The 23,120-nt window shown below is 56.1% G+C and overlaps 2 protein-coding genes across 3 annotated transcripts; both read right to left on the minus strand.

Moving 5' to 3' along the window:
• Positions 1 to 1,800: 1,800 nt before the first annotated feature.
• CYP27B1 (cytochrome P450 family 27 subfamily B member 1) lies at positions 1,801 to 8,663 on the minus strand. Its single transcript, XM_032786674.1, has 9 exons — positions 8,460 to 8,663; positions 5,753 to 5,943; positions 4,608 to 4,804; positions 4,242 to 4,442; positions 3,639 to 3,802; positions 3,302 to 3,468; positions 2,863 to 2,944; positions 2,443 to 2,640; positions 1,801 to 1,914 (listed from the first exon to the last, which is right to left on the minus strand). The coding sequence occupies exons 1-9, from the start codon at positions 8,661 to 8,663 to the stop codon at positions 1,801 to 1,803; spliced, it is 1,518 nt and encodes a 505-aa protein (XP_032642565.1).
• Positions 8,664 to 16,828: 8,165 nt separating this feature from the next.
• On the minus strand, positions 16,829 to 22,266 carry METTL1 (methyltransferase 1, tRNA methylguanosine). 2 transcript variants are annotated; one of them, XM_075060996.1, is made up of 6 exons: positions 22,133 to 22,266; positions 20,694 to 20,860; positions 19,892 to 20,076; positions 19,160 to 19,228; positions 17,935 to 18,036; positions 16,829 to 17,330 (listed from the first exon to the last, which is right to left on the minus strand). In XM_075060996.1, the coding sequence occupies exons 1-6, from the start codon at positions 22,210 to 22,212 to the stop codon at positions 17,166 to 17,168; spliced, it is 768 nt and encodes a 255-aa protein (XP_074917097.1). In that variant the 5' UTR covers positions 22,213 to 22,266; the 3' UTR covers positions 16,829 to 17,165. The 2 variants fall into 2 exon arrangements, with proteins under 2 accessions (XP_074917097.1, XP_032642759.1); XM_032786868.2 differs by having other exon boundaries at positions 19,160 to 19,273.
• Positions 22,267 to 23,120: the final 854 nt, after the last annotated feature.

The raw sequence follows: 23,120 nt of genomic DNA on the forward strand, positions 1-23,120 counted from the left end.
GTGAAGCCAGACTCCAGGTCAGAGCCAGCCTGGCAGCATCTACCATTGCTGCAGGGCATCTTCGTCCTGACCCTGCCAGTCTCGTCCTCCCTCAGCCTGGGTGGCCAGGAACAGAGGAGAGCTCTGCACACCTGAGGCTTCTTTTGCTGCATGGAGCCACCCGCCCCGGCCTTTGCACGATTGCAGTGAGCCCCATACCCCATAACAAGGGGCCCCTGCTGTGCTGGGTGGCACCTTCTTCCTGCACTCTCCAGTTCTCTGGTAGAGATTCCAGAGGTGGTGGGGCCTGGTCAGCATTTCTGAAAAGGGGGAGCCATTTAACTGCCCCTCCAATGCGCCCACCTTGGGGGTGGAATGCATCAGCCCTTGAAACAGCCACACAGCAACTGGTTTCAGCTGCTTGCCTGGGAGTGGGGCTGGGGGAGTTAGGAGGCGGATCCTTAGAACCAAGTTGCCAAGAGAGCCTGACAGTTAATTGGACGAGATTTCCACCCAGGGAGCAAATCAGAGCTATTAATCACCCAGGAAGCGCATTACGCTAAGACAGGCAGCATGGGCTAGCGAGCAGGGCACTGGAATGGCAGCGGGTGACCTGGAGTCTATTCCCGGCTCTGCCCCTGATGACTCTGAACAAGTTGCTTCCTCCTGCCATGTCCGTGCCTCAGTTTCCCCTCCCACCTCTTACTAACAGCGTCCAGTCCAAAGGGGCCCTGATCCTGGCTGGGAACACTAAGTGCTACTTTGTAATTTTACAGCGCAGGTTTCAGTGTTTTTTGCCCAGAATCCAACCCAACCCCCTTTCCCATCCAGTGCCTTCATCCCCAAAATGCACCAAACTCAAGAAGGATGGGTTTGTTTTTTTTTTTAAAAAAGAGTCATATTTATTCACCATGGAATAATAAATACCAGTTAAATATCAAAGCACCAGCAACAGCTGCAGCCAAACAGTTCCGCAACGGCAGGCGAGAGACATTCACGCTGCAGCTGCCTTAAATACAGAGCAACTTGCGGCTGGCTTGGGAAAAAAAAAACACACTCAGCTTCAGATGCTGCTGGGTCCCAAGAACCATGAATAAGTTACAGGCAATAAGTATTAATAGAGGCCCAGTCCTTTAAAGGGGAGTGCTTAACGTGAGTACATCTATGCACATTCCTCACAACTCTTTGAAGGACCCCAAGAATTGATCCTCTGCAGGTGTCGATCAGCAAAGACAGGCTGATTTACACCATGGGGGGGGGGCAGATCTGAGTCACTGGATCAGCATCAGAACCATCCCCCAGAGGCCAGCTGGGATCGATTTATCCTTCCCATTACATGCCCAGATATGCACGTTGTGCCAGAGCGGGCCGTGATGGGGTTTTGTGGCTGCCCTGGGGATTTGAACCAGTGGAGACAGGGAGCTGGGCAGTTTCGCTCAGCGCTCTGCAGGGCTGCTGCCCCGGCTATGGCAGAGCCAGGCGCACACATTGATTGCATTGCCGAATGTTGCCTGGACGAGGTGCTGGTTCTGGGAATGCCACTCTGGCTCTGCCTTACTCTGAGTTCACGGGAACTCCGGGTTCAGGAGGGAGGACAGCCCGGGCAGGGAGTGGGTACGAAGCCACGCCAGGCCTCACAGATTTGTTATACAGCTCTTTTTCCATGCACCATCCCGCCGAGCAAGGATGAGCACATGTGCTCCGAGGAACCAGCCCCTCCTTTCCTTGACTCTGATCTGGGGCCAACCCACTTGGACGGGACCCGTCACCCCACAGGGAGCACAGCCGGCCCCGGCACCAGATGTTCTGTCTCCACCCACTTTAGCGGCTCATAAACTGCAGGTTGATGTCCTTTTCGGGCACCAGGAGGGTGCGGGTCATGGGCCTGACCTGGCCCCCCTCTGGCTCTGGCTTCACCTCAAACTGCATCAGGATCTGCCAGGAGAGAGGAGGGTGGGTTAGCACCAGTCACGCCAAGGCTGGCAGGAGGGGAGGGGAGTATGCAGTGGGCCCGGTAGGAGTGCACAGGCGTTGGGGGAGAGGGAGCAAGTGGCCTGGTAGGAATACAGTGGGGGGCGCGGGGAGCTATGGGCCCGGTAGGAATGCAGTGGCAGAGGGGGGCTATGGGGCTGATACCGATGTGGTGGGAGAGGGGGGCTATGGGGCTGGTACCAATGTGGTGGGAGAGGGGGGCTATGGGGCTGGTACCAATGCGGTGGGAGAGGAGGGCTATGGGGCTGGTACCGATGAGGTGGGAGAGGGGGGCTATGGGGCTGGTACTGATGCGGTGGAAGAGGGGGGCTATGGGGCTGGTACCGATGCGGTGGGAGAGGGGGGCTATGGGGCTGGTATCGATGCAGTGTGGCGGTGCAGTTTAACAGGAATTAGGAGCGCCCCTCCCCCGGCCCCGGGAGCCACGTTTGCCACCATGACGCTCAGGGGTGGCTCGGCCCCAGCACTCACCCGGGCCAGTGCCAAGTGCACCTCCAGCTCCGCGATGCGCCTCCCGATGCAGCTGCGCTTGCCGACGCCGAAGGGGATGGAGGCGTAGGGGTGGTGTGAGGCGTCCTTCTGCAGCCAGCGCTCTGGCTTGAAGGAGTCGGGCTCGGGGAAGAAGCGGGCGTCCCGGGAGGTGGCGTAGTGGCACAGTGTGATCAAGGTCTGCGAGTGGAGGCAGAGAGGGAGAGACTGCAGGGTGAGATGTGGGCACGGTGGGGAAATACTCGCACCTCAAGGAGAAATCCCCTCAGCTACACACTGCCTCCCGCTAAGGCAACCGGGGGGTGGCCAGTCACAGCGGGGGAGCAGATGCCCCCTCTTCCAGGTCAGCCCCTCTCCCACTCCCTTCCCCACCCTGTTAGCCAGGCAGTTAGCTCCACTCACCTTCCTGGGAATGATATATTCTCCCACTTGGATGTCTCGGTCTGAGATGACACGGGCATTGCCGGGGATCACCGGGTACAACCTGCCATGGGATAAGAGTACATGGCCAGAGGTGAGTCACAGGAGCTGTGATCCAGCCTCATGCTGCAGCTGGCCAGCTGCGGGTTCAAGCCCCACACCCAGCCTTGGGTTCATCCCCAGCAGGGGGACAGCTGGGCAGCTGCTCCATCCCTATTCCAGGCACTAGCCTCCCAGCTCTGGGGGCTGAGCTCCGGGGGGGATGAGTGAACCCTGGGATCCCAGCACCCCAGGCGGCCTGCAAGCTCCCAGCAGATGCACCATGTCCCTCCACAGCCCCTGTGCGGCAGGCACCCAGCTGGCTGCCCTGGGCGAGAGAGCAGAGCCAGCCCTGTTTCACTCGCCTCCTAGTGGCGCTCACCTCAGCGCTTCCTTCATCACTGCCTTCAGCAGTGGCATCTGGGCCACGTCTGTGGCCGATGGGATGGCGCCGCCTTTCATGACCCCGGTGATCTCCTCGTGCAGCGCCGCCTGCACCTGAGGGTGACGGGACAGCTCATACAGGCTCCAGGACAGGGTGCTGGAGATCTGCAGGGGCAGAGGAGAAAGGGAGGGTTAGGAAGAGGCTGGATCCCTGCCATCGGTGCCGGAGGAAAAACGGGGCTGGGATCCATCTATACTATAAGCGCTGGAATCAGTTCCATGCAGCCGCCTTCCTGCTCCGACTGCCCCAAGCCAGACGTCCCAGCAGTGCTTACCGTATCCACCCCGGCCAGCAGCAGCTCGGTCACGTTGCTGTAGATGGATTTCATGGAGAGCTTCTCCTGGGCGAGGTAGTAAGTGAGGTATTTGCCTTCCACCGTTTCCCCCCGTGAGACTTTCTCTGCCACTTCACTCATTCGCTTGTCGATGTGGCCCTTGGCTGGATGAGAATGGACGCAGGTCAGCCCCACAGCCTGGGCTCGAGAGCTTCCCCCTACTTCCCCGGCTTTCCGACGGAGCCAGCTCCAGGCAGGACTTCTTCAGAGGAACCCAAGGGATTCCGGTGCCCAAAGCCCACCAAAATTGAATGGTGGGCCTCTAATTCCCAGAGGCATTTCTGAAAGTCCTCAAGTCCTAACTGCCCCCTGTTCAACCGTGGTTTATCGGTGGTGGTGTTAATTTCAGTTTAGTTACTAATGCTGAGCAAAGACTGATTTGCTGCAGGGAGTGGAATCTCTTTGTAGTTGTCCCCGATCTTTGCTCCAGATCTTCTGCCCCAGGGGAAATGAGGCTGAAGTTCCAGCGGGGAGTTGGGCCCAGGCCCGCGCAACCACCCACCCAAGCAGCCAGCCCAGGCTGCCTGGCCCCAGCACACTCACCAAAAGCAAACATGTAGTCCCAGGACTCGCAGAAGATCTTCCAGGGCTTGGGGAAGATGTGGTGGAGGAACTTGGGCATGGCCATGGTGAGCAGGGTCATGACGAACATGCGGTTGATGGAGCGGATGAAGGTCTCCGTCTCCTTGGGCACCTCAGGCTCCAGGCAGCCGATGCGGGAGTCGAAGAGCACCGAGGAGATGCCTAAGGAAATGAACCCAGAAAGAGTCAGAGACATGAGGCCCCGAAGGGGAGTGTTTGGGGTGGGGTGGGGGGTTTCAGGCAGATCTGTCTCCAATCTCTGTGCAGAACGTGCCTCTCCCTTCCCAGGAGCCCAGCCCCACCCACGGTGCTGCCCTAGACATGCACCTTCCAGGCCAAATTTGTAGAATTCGCCTGCCACGTCCTTGACCACGTGCTGCTGGTGGCAACTCCGCTGGTGCTGCAGCCGGCGGATGAGGTCGCTGACCACGCTGTTCAGGGTCCCCGTGTACGACTCCACCTCCTTGGGCTTCAGCATGTGTTTGCCCAGGATGCTGCGGATCTTCTGCCACTCCTCGCCTTCTCTGGTAGGGCCAGAGAGACCCGGTTAGCCCCCAGGAAAGCAGGGTTCAAGTGTCAGTCAGCCCACATCACTCCTGGGCTAATCTCTGCCGCCCTGTAGAGGCAGCGCCCCCCTAAGGCAGGGCTGAGGCACACTTCCTGGGCCACGGGATGGGGGAGGGGGTAAGCTTGCTCTGACGTGATGCACCACATTAGTCGGTTCCCATGGAGGTGAAGCCGGCACCAAGCCCATCTGCAGGAGACCAGCAGCCTGTGGTGCCAGGAAAGCGGCTCCCTTGGCTAGCCCACGGGCCTGCACACCCTCTGCCAGTTATTCACACCCTGCGCTGAGCGAGCCTGCCCCACTGATGAGAAACCCGGGAGCCTGAATCACACCGCTGACTCACAGCCCAACACAATCCTCTCGCCCGACTCATGCCTCTGCCTGGGCTTGCGTAAAGCTGTAGCTCATGGGTGACGTGCTTCCGGGCCGGGTCCCGCGGAGACAGCATCAGGCTGCGGGGACGGGGGAGCACTTCCCCCTGGCCCGGAAGGGAGCCGGATCCCGCTTGGCACAGAGCGACTGAGGGAAGAGTCGGCAAATGTGCTGGATGGACCCCCCTGCCAGAAGAGGGGGTGACCCCCACAATCTCCACATTTCGGGGTCTTTCTTGTCTCCTTTCCCACCTGGCACTAGTAGACAAGCAGGAGAGAGATGTCTGTTTTTCTGCTAAACTTCACTTAGTTTGGGAGGGGGGAGATTTTCAGGGAGTCAGGTGACCGTCAATGGGATTTGAGCCCCTAACTCCCTTGGGCAAAATCCAAGCCTTAAATATCAGTGTATTTTGCAGCGGATCATCGCGTCGCCTGGTGTCTCCAGGACCCGGCGGGTCCTAGGATGTTTCCTGTAGCCTCCCCACCCAGCGTGACCCCCACGCCCGCATCGGAGAGCGGCGGGGTCACCGACTTACGCCGTGAGCAGCCCGTACGCATGGCCGCGGCACACCCGGTAGTCTTTCCAGGAGGACAGGTCGGAGCGGATGGGGTGCTTGCCCTCTTGCCTCAGCACCTGTTCGATCAGGCTGGGCTCCGCGACGTGGACGGTCAGGATCGGCCCAAAGCTGGCTTTCCACACCGGCCCATATTTGGCTTTGCCTTCGATCTAGGAGGGAAGAGGAGACAATTCGTCAAGCAGGCCCCAAGAGGCGTCGGTGGCACTAGGAACTGCTGCCCGGGGAGGCCGGCCACCCCTCCCCATCTAACTTTGATCTCAATCGGTCAGCTCCTTCACTGGGTTCTCATCACCAGCTGGACCGGGCACAGAACCCGAAGACAGAGCTGGTTAGACCCAGGCTGTCTCAGCAGGGTGGTTACAGCCCAGCAACGAGAACATGTGGGCGCTTTGAGGACAGGGTGGACAGAGCCATGAGACAATGGTGCATTACAGGGATCTATTCCCCTGCCATCTGTAGCCTACACACCCAGCTCCATCCTGCACTCCCTCCTGCTAGCCTCTGGGATGGATCATTCCCTGGCTGCCAGCAGAGACAAATTGCAACAGACTCCAATGAAACTACATTGTGTTCCTCTGCAGCTGGCAGCAGCTCAACCTGGGGAAGCCGAGCTTCCAGGGATCAAGATCTTACAGGAACGTCTGGGCAGACGTTGTCAGAAATCGAGCTCGGAGAGGGTCAATGATCTCCCAGCTAGACTCTGCCCTGCAAGAGCCCCTGTTGTTCAGAGCTCTCCTTCCCCTCCAGCTTCAACCACAGATTTGTTCCCGAGAGCCCGCAGGGCAGAGAGAGAAAGTTGAGAGAGGAACAATGCCTCTTTTGCTAGGAATGTAATCATGGCTGGATGCAGTCAGCGCATGTAATCGAGGATATTTCGTGCCTCCACCAAGGAAGGGGGTTGTGTTACATAGGGTTAAAAACACCAAACCCTAGTTCCCACACAGGTGGTTTCGATTGCTATTTGTCCAACTTCCTCATGCCATGCACCGTAAAAACCATTGGGCAAACCAAAAGCAGCCGCGAAGCCAGCGTGCTCTTGTCTGTTTAAACAGCTGGATTTGCAAATATGCCGAGTGAGGCTCAGAGGCAGCTGGAACACCTGCTTAGTACTTAATCGATGCTCTGCTGAAGCCAGTTGCTCCATTTTGACCCTCTGTTTTCCACTCTTTTATTGGCAAATTTAGTTTTCGGGCTGAGGCACTACATGGATTTCGCTGCATCTTACTGCACAAAACCCCACTCCCAGCCCCTTTGGGGTTATGAGCTGGGGTGAGGGGAAGACTAAATATCTCCAGGCTGTAAAAGAAATGGGTTTTGCTTGGTGTTGCACATGGATAACTCAAAGACTGCAGCTTTCACATGTATCATTCAGCATGTAGCTCATCCCCACAGAGGAATAGTAATTTAGCTAAGTTTGGAAGTGGTTAAAAATGAGCCGCAGTGGCCCGTTGGATCACCATTACTTTTTAAAATCCATAGATAGCTGCACACAAGTTTGCAAAGCCACACAAACAGGAGACGTGCGGCCGCAGAGAGGCAAAAGAATGCAAGATTTGCTTTATCCATTTCAAACTTATTCCCACAGCGATGCGTATTCACAATTTTGGGCAACTTTATGAACGGATCCCAAGAAAGCACTGATTTCGACAGGGATTTTACTCAGACGGTCTGGGGCTGAATAGCACAAATTCACTCCGTGAATCAAGTTTACCCAATGGTATTTCCTCGTTTTTGTTTTTTTGCCTTTCATATAAAAAAGAGTTAAAAAAAAATCCTCCAACACCAAGAATGTAAAACACACACGGGTCAGAAAATTGATATGACGGATCTCAAGATTAGCCCTGCTACACTGCACACCCTGAGGGTCTTTTAAAAAGCACGGAAAATAAAGTTTGCATAATGTAGGCAGCGGAACTAGCAATACGAGATACAACGCTCCCCTTTACTTATCAAAGCCACTATTAAAGGGTGCAATTCATTTATACTGCAAATGCAATTCACTGTTTCCGCAGCCCAGTGAGTAAAAGTTGTATGGCCCAGAATCAATGTCAATTTATTCAGGGTTAAACTCACAAGTGAACGGGTTGATTACAGGGAAACCTATGTCACGTCAATAGATTTTTGCAAGCCTGTTGGGATATATATAGGGTAAAGCATGAGTTCACGTACACCTTAATTTATGTACACCTCTGTACGTCTATTCTTTCCCTCACACATTGAAACAACATAGACGAGTAACCAAAAATACAACTGTACATATTTATGGGGACTTCCACCTTTGAATGTGTCCTCACTCCCACATGTTCAGGCTGGGATTTTGAAACAGGGCTTGAATTTCAATGAATTCTGAGCCTCCAACTCCCATTGACTTAGTTGAAAACCCTGGCTAGAACGTTTTTTTATTAAATGCCCAGCAAGTTCTGTTGAGGCACTGATGGGAAATTCTCCAGTGGAAACTGGTAGATTCCAGGCCCTTTGGGAAATCTGGTCCTAAATCCTAACCCCTATATGATCACTAAAGCCAGGACCTATTTAAAGCTCAGTAAGTCCACGCACCCCACACATTGGAAGACCCTTTACAAGCTCAACTAGTCGGATGCAGCAGGTAAGATGTCGTGTGCCAAGCAGCAAGGTGGGAAAGTTGCCACAGAGGCAAGTTCCTTACCTGTAGCTCATGCAGCCTGGCCAGCCCTTTTTTGCAGAAGAGATCTGTGAAGAAGCCCAGAGCGTTGGGTCCTGGCATGTCCTCCAGGGTCTTGTGGGTCTTGATCACCCTGGCTGGTGCCTTGCAGCCGAGCTCAGCGCAGATCTCTGGGAAGCCCCGGGTGAGCAGGGAAGCCCTGCTGGCCAGCTTGAGGGTCTGAGGCATCCTGGCTCAGGGCAGCTGGAAGATGGACGGAGGAAGCAAGCTGAGCAGCAGATGAAGTCCAGGAGCATCTTTCTGGGTTTATTTATAATGGGACACATGGAGCTAGGGAGGCCCCGCCCCCTGCCTCCTTATCCCCGCCCTCCCTCATGTGCGTCAGTGTTCTCTTCGTTTACATAGGAGCCCAGGCTGGCCAATCAGAACGCGGGGTGGGGTGCGCCCGGGAAAGCGGGTGCTCGAGGCAAGGCGTCTGATCGCCACGTGGGTTTCCGGCGAAGGGGCAGATGCATCGGGAGGGGAGGGGGGGAGATGGGCCCCGGGATGGTAAGGGAAGGCAGAGATGGGTAGCTGGGGGTGGGTACCTCAGGAGGGGAGAGATGGGCAGGGGAGATAGGTACCTGGGGGCAGAGAGAGGTACCTGGGGTAATAGGTACCTGGGGGGCAGAGCAGGGTACCTGGGGTAATTAATACCTGCGGGGCAGAGGGGGTACCTAGGGTAATAGATACCTGGGGGGCAGAGGAGGTACCTGGGGTAATAGGTACTTGGGGTCAGAGAGGAGTGCCTGGGGTAATAGGTACCTGGGGGGAAGAGAGGGGTACCTGGGGTAATAGGTACCTGGGGGGCAGAACAGGGTACCTGGGGTAATCGTACCTTGGAGGGGGCAGAGGGGGTACCTGGGGTAATAGGTACTTAGGGTCAGAGAGGGGTGCCTGGGGTAATAGGTACCTGGGGGGCAGAGGGGGTACCTGGGGGAAATAGATCCATCAAGGAGATGGCAAAGATGGGTACATGGGTACATAGGGTGTGAGATGGGCTCCTGGAGGGAAAGGAGATGGGCAGAGATGGTCACCCAGGGGGATGACCAGATGTCCCGATTTTATAGGGACAGTCCCGATTTTAAGGTCTTTTTCTTATTTAGGCTCCTATTACCCCCCACCCCCTGTTGCGATTTTTCATATTTGCTGTCTGGTCACCCTAACCCCAGGTGGGGAGGACAGATGGGCATGGAGGGAGACGGGGCATATGGCATGGGGAGGGGGAGATGGGCCACTGGCATGAGGACCTTCCTACTGCTAGGGGAGAGCCCCAAGTGTAAATAAGGAGTAAACTTTTAACAGTGAGAGAAGTTAACGATGGGAACCATCTACCCAGGGTCGCGGTGGATTCTCCATCATGGACAATTTTTTTCAATCAAGATCAGATGTTTTTCTAACAGATCCACCCTAGGAATTATTCAGTCTCTGGCCTGTCCTATCCAGGGGGTCAGACAAGATGATTGCACCAGGCCTTGGAATTTAGGAATCTATGAATGAAAGCGAACAGGACGCAGGGACGGGGCAAGCGGGTGATGCACAAAGCAGCTAGCTCCAGGGGGGCTGCAAGGCTGGGGGTTAAAAGGCAGAGAGAGAGGCTGGTTCATTCACACTGGTTCAGTGACTGGGGGGGGCGGGGGCTGCTTTCCTAACAGGGCAGAGGGAAAAGTCCCCCCCCCCGCCTCCAAGGGCTCAGACCAGTGAACCGAGCACATGAATGAGCTCAAGGCACAAACAGGGGCGGGAGTGTTTTGCCTTTGTTACACTTGTGTTGCTCTGCTCCTCAGGCTCTATGGGGAAGGGAGAGAGCAGCAGCTCCTCCAACAAAGCGCTGCACCCCACAAAAAAGGGGGTACAAAATGTGGGAGGGGGTCTGCCCCAAGGCAGGGGATTCAGTTCTTTCCCTCCATTTCCCACAGAGGTTGACAGGGTGCCCGAACAGTCGTGTGTGTGTGTGTACGTGGATGTGTATGTGTGCATGTGCACTTGTGTGTGTGTGCACTCACACTTTCCCAAGGTGCACTTTGGAAGCAGGGCTGCTCCTTAGACTGGAAGCTCGCTGGGTTGGGAAGCATCTTTTCTTTTTCTGTGTCTGTTGTACAGCACCTTGCACAACAGGGACCTGATCCATGAATGAGGCGACGGGGGTTCAGTTATACAGAGCACAGGAATGGTCCCAGCCAGCTAGTCAAAGGCTAAGGGGACAGCCTGTTGGAAAAGGGGGCTTGACCCCTTTGTTGTTCTGTGCCAGCAGCAAATCAAGATTCCCCCATGGCTCCAGCTGCCATTCCACTGTCAGGAAGTGAGGGGAGTTGGATAAATAACAAAAAGGATTATATTAAAACTCAGGAACACACACACGCCTCCTTTAGATCTCAGGAAGCAGGATGCCCAGGGCTGGGATGGGTTGTTGCTTGATCCTGGATCGGTGCCCTTCAGCGATAACATGACCATCACAATCAGAGGGGATGTGGCCCATGGTGAGGATTCATCCCACCAAGCTGTTAAAGCCTTGGGGGGACTGAGGTCTGGAGCAGCAGCTGCAATACCAGGGTGGACGATTGCAGAGAAGCAGCTGTGCAGAGGTTACTGGACGTTGAAAGAGCTAATCTGACAGAGTGAAACCCGGCTTCTGCTTTGATAGCTTCACTTCCAGGGCTGGTATCTGCTCTGGCCACAACAGCAGCTCTGCCCTGTTGGGAGCAGTGATTGGCTATACAAGTGAAAAACCCAGCTGTGCCAACCAGCCTGACACTTAACTCTGTGCCATTTCACACCCGACATTGGGCATGACCCATTGGACAGGGAACCCAGGGCAGAGATCACACCTAACAGCTGTGCAGACGAGCTGAACTAACTAAGAGAGCTGAGCTTGTCTTTATATTCAGTTGCGTTCCGGGCATGTTAGGCACTGAGGACAGCAACAGCTGGCGCATAAGTTGCAGAGGAAGCCGGTGTGCGAGAAATTACTGCTCAGGGAAGACAGGTTGCAGCTTGTCTGTCTATTCCCCCATCCCCAGCCATGGCAGGAGCAACGCCGACCGTGGGGTCTTTTGGATTTTCTCCTTTCTATGATGGCAGAACCTACAGGCCTGAATGGATGTCAGGGCCTATGGTCTGGATGCCGAACAAACAGCTAAAGTGACAGTCCCTTCCCTGCAGAGCTCTCAGAACAGGAAAAGACGGGCAAACACAAGTAGGCACAGAGGAACCATGAGTTGGTCAAGGTCATGCCGCAGGTGCGCGGTGGAGCTGGGAAGACAACCTGGCTTCCCTTGCTGCCCAGTCCTGTGCCTGCAGCCACTAGACCACACTGCCATAACTGTCCAAGCCCCTTTTTCCCTGTGAGGCGCATACATCAGCTGGTGGGTAGCAGAGTCCCATGATCTTTGCTCATTTCCACCCCCTAACTCCTAGTTGTCTGTCCAAAAGCAGAGGTGGCAGGAGCAGCAGCTCTTCACAGGACAGCAGGGGGCAAACCCATCTCCTCTCTTACACCACGACTGAAGAGGAGCCTGCCTGTGAACAGACAGGCGGCCAGATCTAATTGCATGGGGCACAGATCAGCGGGAACTCCATTGACATCCTCTGGGCTGTGCCCATTTGAGAGCAGAATCCAGCCCCAAACAGGCTGTCAAGGAGACCCCAGCATATTTAGGCACCCTATGGTCCACCCAGCTATGAGTAACCCAGAGCTGATTGCAGATCGTGCAGCGCCAGGAGGTCATGACTGGAGTTTGCCAGCTGTTTCCCCAGATGTTCCATTTCCCCCCTCCCCTCCGTACGACGCACAGTGGAAGTTGCAAACCACAGCAAAAGCAATTCATTCTAGAACTCTTGCCACAGCTGGGAGCCCAGCTTGGCTGAGGACTTACATCTGGTGGGACAGGACATGACAGCCAGAGTGGGATTAAGGCCGAGGTGCTATAAACCTGGGCTGACCGCACGGAGTCACGTGACAAGAGCAGAAGCTCAGCTCTCACTTTAAAATAAAAATCAGGTTTCTAGCCCTCATGGAAGCAAAAGAAAAGCTCAAAAACCTGATCCACAGGCATCTGATGCCTGCCTGAGATCTTGTCTACACGAGAAAGGTTACAACTGCATAGCTGCAGCACTTCAGTGTAGACAGGCCTAGGTAATCCACCTCCCCGAGAGGTGACAGCTAGATTGACGGAAGAATTCTTCCATCAACCTAGTGCTGTCTATACAGGGACTTAGGTCAGTTTAACTATGCCATTCAGGAGTGTGGATTTTTCACACCCGTGAGGGATGTGGCAATGCTGACCTAATTTTCTAGTTTGGCAGGCTCCATAAATGGGCACCTCTTGCTTGCCTGAGTCTGCAGAGAGCCTGAAACAATAGCTCCAGGGAGTGTGAATTGCCCCACTTGTCTTAATACTGAAACCTACCGCCATAAAGAGGGGTACAACCACAGCTTGGGGGCAGGGCTATGAGGGACCCATGAAGGAGGTGGTTAGGGCCCCAGAGTGCCTTAATTTGACCCTGACAGCTGGTCCTTGGCCCAAGGGCAATAGGGACCAAGACAACAACTGCAGAAAGGCCAATAAAAGTCACTCCTGTTTCTGCTTCTCAGTGGCACAGTGAAAGAGTCAAGAGCTCAGGTTGCTCTTGAACAGCCAGTTAGCGTGAGGAAGCACATTGTTTCGAGGCCGGGCTAGTAAGGAGTCAGGGCAGCCGTTCAGCTCTGCAAACAGCAAACCCAGCATTATGGATTTAAATGGGAAAACATCCACCTGGTGACGATCCAGTGCTCTGCGCCCCAATTCTCCCCTGGTGGAGTCGTGTTTGGGGTGTGGGGGGGGGGAGATCATGGTTTGTCCAACAGGAATAGCTATTGTGCTTTACATTCACACCTCTCTTAATCTGAGTCCACTTTCCAGTGCAGACGCCGCTAAACCAGAATGAGAAAAACTCACCCCCTCCCTTTTGCAGGGGTGTCAGAGCTGCCCAAGCTACAGTGGAGAATCTGGCCTTTTGTAACTGGCTACAGGCTTTGTTACATGGCCAGTGATGTTGGGGGCCCAACTTGCCAGCCATTGGCCTTGTTACCCAAAGGGTTAACCCCCCGGCTCTGACAAGTTGCCCCTTCCCACAGCGCTGACTTAGTGACCAACCACTCCACCGAGCCCCAAATGCTGACAGCGACAACCTCCCAGCACGCTGGCTAAGCTGGATGGCTCTACACGTGTTTCGCATCTCCGCTCCCAGCCAGGCCCATTGCTCTTCAAGGCTGCATTCGCCTTCCTCTCCCTGTTCAAAGCCAGGAAAATGCATCTGAAACCACAGCCCAGAGCGAGCAGCCCAAGGCCACTTGACATGAGGCGGCGAGGGGGGCCATGCTGAGCCCAGGCAGCGAGTCCCTCTCACCGCACCCGCATTCTCCCCAGGCACAATAGAAAGTATTTCTACTCGCTATTCCATTACTGGTGCTCTCGGTCTGGCCCCACTCCGTTCCCTACTTTCTATTAAGGGACATTTCTTAACTTTAACCCTCTCGGGGGCAGTGGGAGTTTGCAGCTTGCTTGCTGTCTGCACAGCTCCAGAGACACTTGGTCTGCTCCTTAGCAGCCCAGCCCCCATTGGAGGCTCCTTGGCAGCTGCCCAGGGCCAGGACCCCGCAAATCAGGTGCTGGGGTTGCTTCTCTGCAAGGCGCCTGCTGCAAGGGGAGGTGGCCCAGGGGTGCAGCCCACTGGGACCACATTCAGGAAGCACCAGGCCAGGCAGACCCAATCGGGGCCACTTCCTTCTTGTGGCTACGTTCCGTGACTTTCTGAGCTGCAATCAATGAATCTCCCTTTCGCCCACTTGGCAGCTGAGAATTCCCCCCACCCCTTCCCGAGCAAAGGCCCCTCACCACATCCCCAGAAGATCTGCAGGCGCCTAAGGGCTTCCAGGCCATGGTTTGCCGGTAGGCAGAGAGCAAGGTGGCTCCCATCCTCTTCCCCAGCCTGCCCCCACCTCGAGCAGCCCAGTACCATGAGCGGCAAGGAGGAGCCGGGCACTAGGAAGCAGCAGGAAGAGCCCAGCACAGGCTCACGGGGCGTCGCTTGGCTCAACGGGCAGCCCGCAGGGGCCCCAGGCTCGGCCTTTCCAGGGCACGCGAGGCCAAGTCCCCCGGGCCCCTGCAAGGAACAAGCCCTCTGGAGCCACTTCCATTTGATGAGAAACAGCTGAGATCTCACCCCCACAACCGCGAGGGGGGATAACTGGTTCCACAAGTGATGTGGGGGGTCTCCTACAAGGCCCAACACCCACTGAAGGCAGGGAGCCAAATTTTCATCCACTAAGAACTAAGGAGCAACCATCCAGCTGCATGGGAATCTGCCCCTCCCCCTCAGCTCGACTAGGCCCCCACAGAGCCACCACCCAAGGGAAATTAGAGCAGTGACTCAGGCTTGGGGGCAGATGTCGCTCACTGCATTCTCCATTCATTGACAGCCTCAAACCACCAACGCTCTGGCTTCCCACCAGCCCCACAAAGCGGGGGACTTTCCAGCCCTTTTTTCCCCTCCCCGTCCACTCGAGGGGAGGGGAATGGCAGGAAAGGGGAGGGTCAAGCATCTTTGGAAAGGAAGCCGCCCTTGAGCCAGGCTCTTGGGATTCCGACCCCCTTGGGAGTCAAGTCACGTTGAGCAGGGCAGTGGGTTTCACAGCATCTGCCTAGGCTCTGGTAGAGCCACAGGGGCCCCACCCTACACCTGTTAGCACCGTTCATGATCCTCCCCCCAACCCAGATAACATCAGCTTCCCCAGACCAACGGTTGAGACACCTCAAGCAGCTGGCAGGTAGGGGAAGGAACACCCCACGGCCAGCCCAGCCCTGCTCTCCCCAGCCCCTCCGTTAGGGGAGCCCAAGACGGCAACCAATGGGGACACGCTGGGGCTACTCCCTCGCTTACTCATTCCCCAGGGAATCGGGGCCTCCCCCAAGCTGAACCGACTCCCCAAGCCGGAGAAGGGTCAGAGGGATGAGGCAGAGCCTTGTTCCCAGGCGTGCATATGAGACAAGGAATTCACCTTCCCCTGCGTGGGGCAACGCGCGCTCAGTTTCTGTAATTATCAGGCTGATTGTTGGAAGGCTCCTGCCTGGGAAGTTCCAGGCTCCACCCCTGACTGACCCCACCCAGCCCAGCCCACCTTCCCGGCCAGATCCTTGGGAATTACCCAACTTGCAACATAGGAAACAACGCTCATTGCACAGGCAACAACAATGGAATTCAGCCACCTAGAGACCACAACCCAGACCTCCCCCTCCACCGCAACAGGGTCCTGCAGCCCATGGCTGGAGATACCAAAGCCACAGACATTGCGGGACTCGGTGGCTAGCAATCAATGCTGGCAGGATGCTCTGGGGCAGGCAAAAGGAGAGGCGGTATCAGCCCGGAGAGAGGTGAAGCACAGACAGATTGGACAACATACTGGTTCCACGGGTAAGGAAGAGAAAGAATCCGGTAACCACCCCTCGCCGGGCCATGCAAAGAGGAGAACCACAACGTAAGAGCTGAATTGTCACAGTGTTTCATGGTATCCCACCCAGGCGATGGCCCTGGGCCTGCAGCTGGGTCAGCTAGCCAGAATCACTCTAGAGTAGCCCGGGCAATGGCTCTCTGGGGACACCTCCGCTCCAAACCAGCAAAGATCCACTTGCTGGACCCTTTGTGGAACGGAGTTGTTTTAACCCTATGGTGGCAGGATGTACATTTGGCCTGCACAAGCAAGGAGGTAAGGCCCTGTCACAGGTTCAGCTGGTGGTAACAGCAGGGCCTAGACTGAGAGCAGGAGGCCCCTGTGCTAGGGGCTGTACACACATAATGAAGACAGTCCTTGCCCCAAAGAACCTAGTCTAAGCAAGAGGAGGCCGAAGTCGGCTTCTCTGTCTCCATAGTGGTAGGATCCCCTGACAAATTAAGCTTGTGTCTCATCCCCCCCAAAATTTCTCATAGCAGGGAGTATCACAGACTATCCCTCCTGCAGCTCCCTAGCAGGGCTCAGGGGACACCCGTGCATGGCTGCACAACAGCCTCACCTAGCAGGAGACTAAAGGCAGCAAATCACCATTAGCACTCGGCGAGGACAGCTCCCCACATCTGCTGGCCTGGGCTGGAGAGGAGGTGCCTGGAAAACGGGCCGCGCTGCAGACGGAGCCCTGGCTGGGATCAGGTGGCTCAAGGAGCAGCCAGGTTGCAGGACAGGAACAGGGTGAGCCCACAAGGGGTTGACACCCAATGCCACTTCCAAGCCCAGGCCTGGGCGACAAACCCCTTTTTACCACTAGATCCCTGGATCACCATCCAACCACCCTGCAGCAACCCACAGAGAGCCCAGCCGGGGCTGGGAGTTCACGCTTTATTCAGAAATCGAACGGGAGTGAAGCTGCAGCCAGCCCCTGCCTGACACAGTCTTAGAAGTACAAGCAACGGCTCCGGGAGTTCGTGGGCAGCAGCAGCAAGCAGGGCTAAGGGGATGCTTGGGACACTCCTTATGCGTTTCTTGTTAGGAGAGGCACCAGCCTCCCTCTATTCACGGCATCGAGGGCTGCCGCTGGCATCGTGATCCAGGCCAGGCCACCAGCCCGTCTGTCCCGGCAGCACCAGGCGAGGGGCACAGGCCTCCCCGGAACGCTGCACGGCTGCATGCCGTCCAAGACGATCAGTCTCTCGGGTCCACAGTCACGTGTCCGGAGCCCCCTGGCACGGCTCTGTGCCCAGTGCCCCCTGCAGGGCTTCGGCTTCGATGCGCTGGAAGACAGCAGGGAAGGTCTTGCCGCCGTTCCGTTGGACTTTCTTTCCCTCCTCGGTAGAGGTCCCCAGGCGCCCCACGATAGGGTCACCACCCTGTTGGAGAAAGAGTGGTTGCCACACGAGCGGCCGACCAGCCGATGCCTCCCCTTCCCCAGGGGACTCCATCAGCCTGGCTTGTCTGCAGCGTAATGGGCACGTGGTCCAGCTGCTCCCATCACATCCAGCCCCTGAAGGGAGATTAGACCCAAGCAGGCATCAACCGTGTGAGCCAACGGCAACTGGCCCTGCCTGGCTGAGTTGGGGGCAGCCGGTTGATCCACCACCAAGATGGACCCCTGTGGTCCAAGCATGGGCCATATAGCCCAGCCGAACGGCAGCAGGGGACACTGGCTGGGTCCTGAAATCCAGCGTCTTTAGTCAAGTCCATCGCCAGGGGCTTCCTAGCAACAGCGCTCCCTCCCCCCATGCAAGCCTGTAATAAGCAGCCAGCGTGTGAACATGAAAAAAGAGAGAAGAGGTTTCAGTGTAGGACCAGGTTTCACTTTCCAGCTTCTGCAGGCTTCCTGGAAACCCCAGCACGAAGGAAGAACCTTTTGCAGACTGAGTCAGCCCAGAATGGATGCAGGCCCCGCGGGTAGTGCAAACATTCCCCTTTCGAGCTCCTTCCCCTCCCGGCGCCCGTAACCCTCGCTCTTACCAAGTCCTCCAAGGGCACCTGGACGAAAAGCGGGTGCCCACTGAAGTGCCTGACCATCCACTCGTGCACCTCTTCCACGTCGGTGATGGTATACACCAGGCCCTTTGCGAGAGGGAGGGAGCAGCCTGAGGATCCAGCTAGCTGGGACCAGCCCAGCAAAGAGGGGACGTGGAGGGGCCACCGGACACCTACGCAGGGTCGGGGGTCTGTCGCGCCATCCCAGCCATACAGCATTAAAATCCGAGAACCCAAATGGCTCATGCCATAGAAGGGAACTTTCCGCAACCACCAAAAGCTCAGAGCCCTGATGGGGAGGGGGAAATCTCTGCTCAGAGCAGCTTATGGTCTTCCTCCCTAACTATCAGAGGTGCCAACTCTAATTAGCCAAGGCAATTATGTTCTCTTGAATAATTCATGAGGCTACTTCCTCACCTCATCCTCCAAGGTTGAGGATTTTGGTGGGACGTATTCTTGGATATTTCATCATATGACATCATCTTCAATTAAAGATCCACCTTTCATTCCTAGAGACTCCGGGACAATCATGGAGGCTTGGCAACCATAGCCCTGCCCCTGGGGTGGGCACCATGGGGAGATGTTAACGGATTTGCCTGTGACTCACCCAGCCGGGCAGGGTGGGGCCCAACACCTATTCATCACCTCAATTTGATCTGCCCGTTACGATCCCCAGGTGACGGCACAGGAAGGAGCAGACGGGTTGCCCGAGGCAGCTAAGTCATGAGCGGGCAGGTGGGAGTTGCCAAGGGCAGGCAACGGGCTTGCTCTGCCAACAGGAAGCCCTCCCAGCACAGCTCTGCAGGAAGCAGGGCAAAGGCCAATGCCTCCTTGCTGGGACCCATGCAGTAACTGGGGCTTACTCACATGCCCTTGAGGAACAGCTGGGTTTGATAGAAACCTACAAATTCTGTTGGTTGAGGGCAGACTCGAAGCCCTAGGAAATCGTCAGTGGAACAGCCCAGAGGTCTGCGATCAGCATGTTCCAGGAATCTTGTGCCTCATCTCTGACCCTTGCAATAAACTGAACCCGTCCCCACCCTGCTGGTTAATTTAGAAACAATGTGAACCCTTTCGGGGGAGGGCGGGAAGAGAGGGATTAAACCTCCTTGTGGGGAGGACGGGCTCTTTCCCTAGGCACAGAGGCTTTCTGTAACCAAAGATCCCACGGGAGCCTCAGCATCCCCGCCAGCGACCGATCCCAACTCACCCCAACGCACAGGACATAGGCATATTCAGCCAGCAGCGTAGAACTGATGATCCGCCACTTGTGCTTGGTCTTCTTGAAGTGCGGGTCCGGGAAAAGGAAGAACATCTTGGCCAGCTGCAAACATGGGGGGGGGGAGGTAACCCCAGCAGGGTGGAGAGGGGGAGACAGTGAGCCCTTCTAGTCACCGTAGCTAGCAGTGCCAATACCTGCTTGCCCCATTGAGATCACCCTAGTCATGGATGCATTTTCTGGCTGACCGGCCCCATTCTCCTGGGCTTGTTAAGTCCATCAGTACTGCAGTTATCAAGGGAACCTGCTCACCCTTCCCTCCCCAGGCAGAAGGGGGTATCACTGTAGTTATGGGAGCAGCCCCCAGCAAGCGTCAGTGTCTCTGGGACCGATTTGGGATGGGGTTTTCCCTGCCACTGAGTTACAGCTTGTTTAAAGAACATTCGGGGTTGCGGGTTTCCTCTTTTCAAGTGGGAAGCTAAAGAGCCTTTCGTTCAACAGTGATTTTCCTTCAAATGGGAGTAGACAAAGGGGTGCCCAGACACCACGGTGATCGGTGTCTTACCGAAGTTTATCTATCATCTTAGAGCAGTTCCCAGGATTTGAAGGGTGGGGAGTGAGGGCTGCATGCTCCCCAAGGACAGCAAGGACTGAAAGCAGGAGGATCTATATATGACTGCCTAGGACAGCAGTGGCAGAGCCACAAGGCCCCTGGCACCTCACCTGCCCCTTGTGAAAGAAGTTGGGCAGGTGCTTCATGGCATTGCTGCGGATACAGGCAATGTTCTGGTACTGCCCGGGATGGGATGCTCTCAGAGACTGGATCCGGTCGCGGACATAATCCGAGACCTTCACTCGGATCTCCAGGCCCAGCATTAAGGTGTTGGGGAAGAGGGGTGACAACTCAACTGTAAAAGATGAAAGAGGAATTAGCATCTCCTCTCAGGGCAGAGCTAGGGCCGGAGAATCCCAGACAGAGGCAACTGTTCAGAATAATAAACCCCAGAGCGGCTACCTGGGGAAAACTCACCTGCCCCCCAAAGATGGGAACTAGGGTATCAGACAGGTCATTCCCACTTGCTCAGGGAGAGGCAGTGGGAAAAGCCCGGTAACAGAATCTATAAGGACACCAGGGTGAGACAGCCCAGGTCACCAGCTCTCCCTGATCCACACCACTGACAGTGTAACCTGTTTCCAATTTCCCGCATCGGGTCTGAGCTCAGTGCGGAGCAGATCAAGGAGCTAGTTCCACTGGTGAGTCAGTGCTAGGCCCCAGCTAAGCATGCATAGTTCCACACTAGGTACTTTGGGACACATGGCCGTGAACAGAGAGTGATGTGCCCAAGATGCTTTCTAGAGTCACAGCATGAAGTCAGGCATGGACCCGAATCTGGAGGAGGAAGAGGCTTCCCTGAGCAAACCTGCACCCTCCTCAGCACCATCCCACCATAGCAGCCTCAACCACACCCGCCCATCTAGAACCTGCTGCATCCAGATGGACAGAAAAGCAGCACTGGGAATTTACCCAACAAGCCCCCATAACCGCAGCCAATATCAGCGAATTCGACTTGCGCCGCGGGCTTCGCTCTCTCCTCGGAGTCCTTCGGGTCATCGTGACGGTCATCTTTGGTCAACGGGGCGAAGAACTCAGGGTAGTGCTCAGCCCAGTTCATTTCCTCAGGTTTTGTGGGACTAAAAGAGAGGGGCAGGGACAGAGCTGGATTAAAAGAGAGGTCAGGAAAGCAGCTCTTTGATTGGTGAGGGGATTTAAGTTGTGCAATAACTTTCCAATGGGCTAAAAATGCCCTTGCTTGGACTATTTCAAGCTGGACAAACACCCAAAGATTTCAGGGACCAATCCTGACCCCAGGGAATGAGTCAGGGGGAGCCTAATCTAACCTGGCGTTAGTGGGTGTTTCTCCACCCAACTGTCCCAGTTCCTCTCTAGATTGTGAGCTCTTTGGGCACGGATGGTCTCTTCCTCTGCAACTTGACAGCATATCACAGAGGTGCTCTAAGAAGTAACAAATCAACAGTGTTTTCTTAAACACTCTGAAAGATATATGTAAACATAGTAACACCTGGACATCACTAGCAGCCTCTTAGGAGTCCTCCCAAGTAGGCTTTAAATGCTATTGTTGGAACAAGAGAGTCAGTAAAAGCATGTCAGGTCAACACTTGGAAGGCTTTGCACTAGAAGCAAATACTGCTTAAAGGGGCACAACTGCGCTTTTGCTGATAAAGCTTATTTCAGTCTCAATGAGCGAGACAAGCAATACCGATAAAAGCAGGATTTTGTCTGTGTAACGACATTCACGCTTTTACCAGACAGTTATGTTGGACAAAAATCACAGCTCCTCTCATATTCTCCCTCTCCCCCCCGCCATGACAGACACAGTGGGCTGTCACAAGCTTGGGTAGGGTAGACCTAACCTCAGTGTAACCTTTTAAACACATGCTACCTTAGGCACAGCGTCAGTTCCACCAGCAGGAACCTGAAGGGAGCATTCCCTGTCTACGCAGATTTATAAAATGTCAGCTCACACGTACTTGCACATCTTAGTCAAGACAAACTCAGCCGGGTTACACCATCTGCACCCTGATTAGTCCCCCCCGGGGGGCGGGGCACGAATGAGGCCTGCTTGGATACATACAGGGCTCCAGGAAAGGGGGCTCTCTCCAGCCCAGGGGCTCTCCCACAAGGGGGGAGAGCAGGAATCAGGAGGGCTCTTTCAGAGGACAGGGAGTTCAGGGCGAGGAAGGGTGAGATCCAGGCTCGCCCCAGGGCAGTGAATTCGGGATCGAGGGGCCCCGAAATGGGAAGGGGGGCAGGATGAAGGGGGCTCCCCGGGGCATGTGGGGTTCAGTGGGGCAGGAGGCGCCCAGGGTTGGGGGGCTCGAGGTGATGGGGGTCAGGGGACTTGGGGGGCTCCCTGGGGTGGGACCGCGGCCACCCCCACTCACTAGCACAGCGTATGGTCCGCCAGGGGGTTGGAGTGAGCCCGCTGCCGGTAGAAGCGCTTCTGGGGCGGTGCCCCCGCCATGGCGCCCCCCGGGACCCCGCGCCGGGCCCGCCACCCACGTGGAGCCTGCGCGGCGCGGCCCACGAACCAGCGGAGTCGCGGGTATATTCAAGACGTCCACTGGAAACGGCCGACCGGCGCCGCGCGTCTTGAGCCTTAAAGAGGAGGTGCGCGTCCGCCCCGCTAGGCCTGGGCACCCGGGTCAGCTTCAACCTGTTGCCTCCGCACCCATGCCTCCGCCCACTAACGTCCGCCCGCCAACTCTGATGTCCCACGCCCCGCCCACATGACTCCCGCAGCCCCTCCTAAACCCCGCCCCATGACCCCCTGAACTCCCTCCTACTGATCTCCGCAGGCCCGGGCTGCCCACTGACCCGCCAACCTCCATTCCTACTGACTGCTGCAAGCCCACCCCACTGACCCAACCTCCACCTACTGACCCGCAGCCCCACCCCACTGATGCTGCTCCCTCTAAACCTCCATCCCTGATCTGGACCATGCAGCCCCACCCGCAATCTGACCCCAACCTCCTTCCTATCTGACCTGTCGCCTCACCTGTTGCCCACTGAACCCCGGCACGTCGCCCACTAGTCACGCAGCCCCGCCCCACTGACCTCCCCCAGCGCGTCCATTCTCTACTGAGGTCGCGCAGCCTCAGCTATTGCCACTATTGCCTTGTCAGGGGGGTCTTTTATATGTTCGTGCCCAAAGCCTCCATGCCTTATTGACTTTCTTACCGCACCCACCGCTCACGTAGACACCCTCGAACTCTGCTTCCCTATCTCGACACTATGCTAAGCCACGTCAGCCTGAGCCTCCATGTCAGGCGCATCCTACTGAACCTGCAGCTGACCTACCGTTCATCTGAACCCCGTGCCCGATTATCCTTACCATCCACTAACCTCCGCAGGCTCCACACCCACTTGTAC

This window comes from Chelonoidis abingdonii, chromosome 26 (assembly GCF_003597395.2).
Source record: "Chelonoidis abingdonii isolate Lonesome George chromosome 26, CheloAbing_2.0, whole genome shotgun sequence".
NCBI lineage: Eukaryota > Metazoa > Chordata > Testudines > Testudinidae > Chelonoidis > Chelonoidis abingdonii.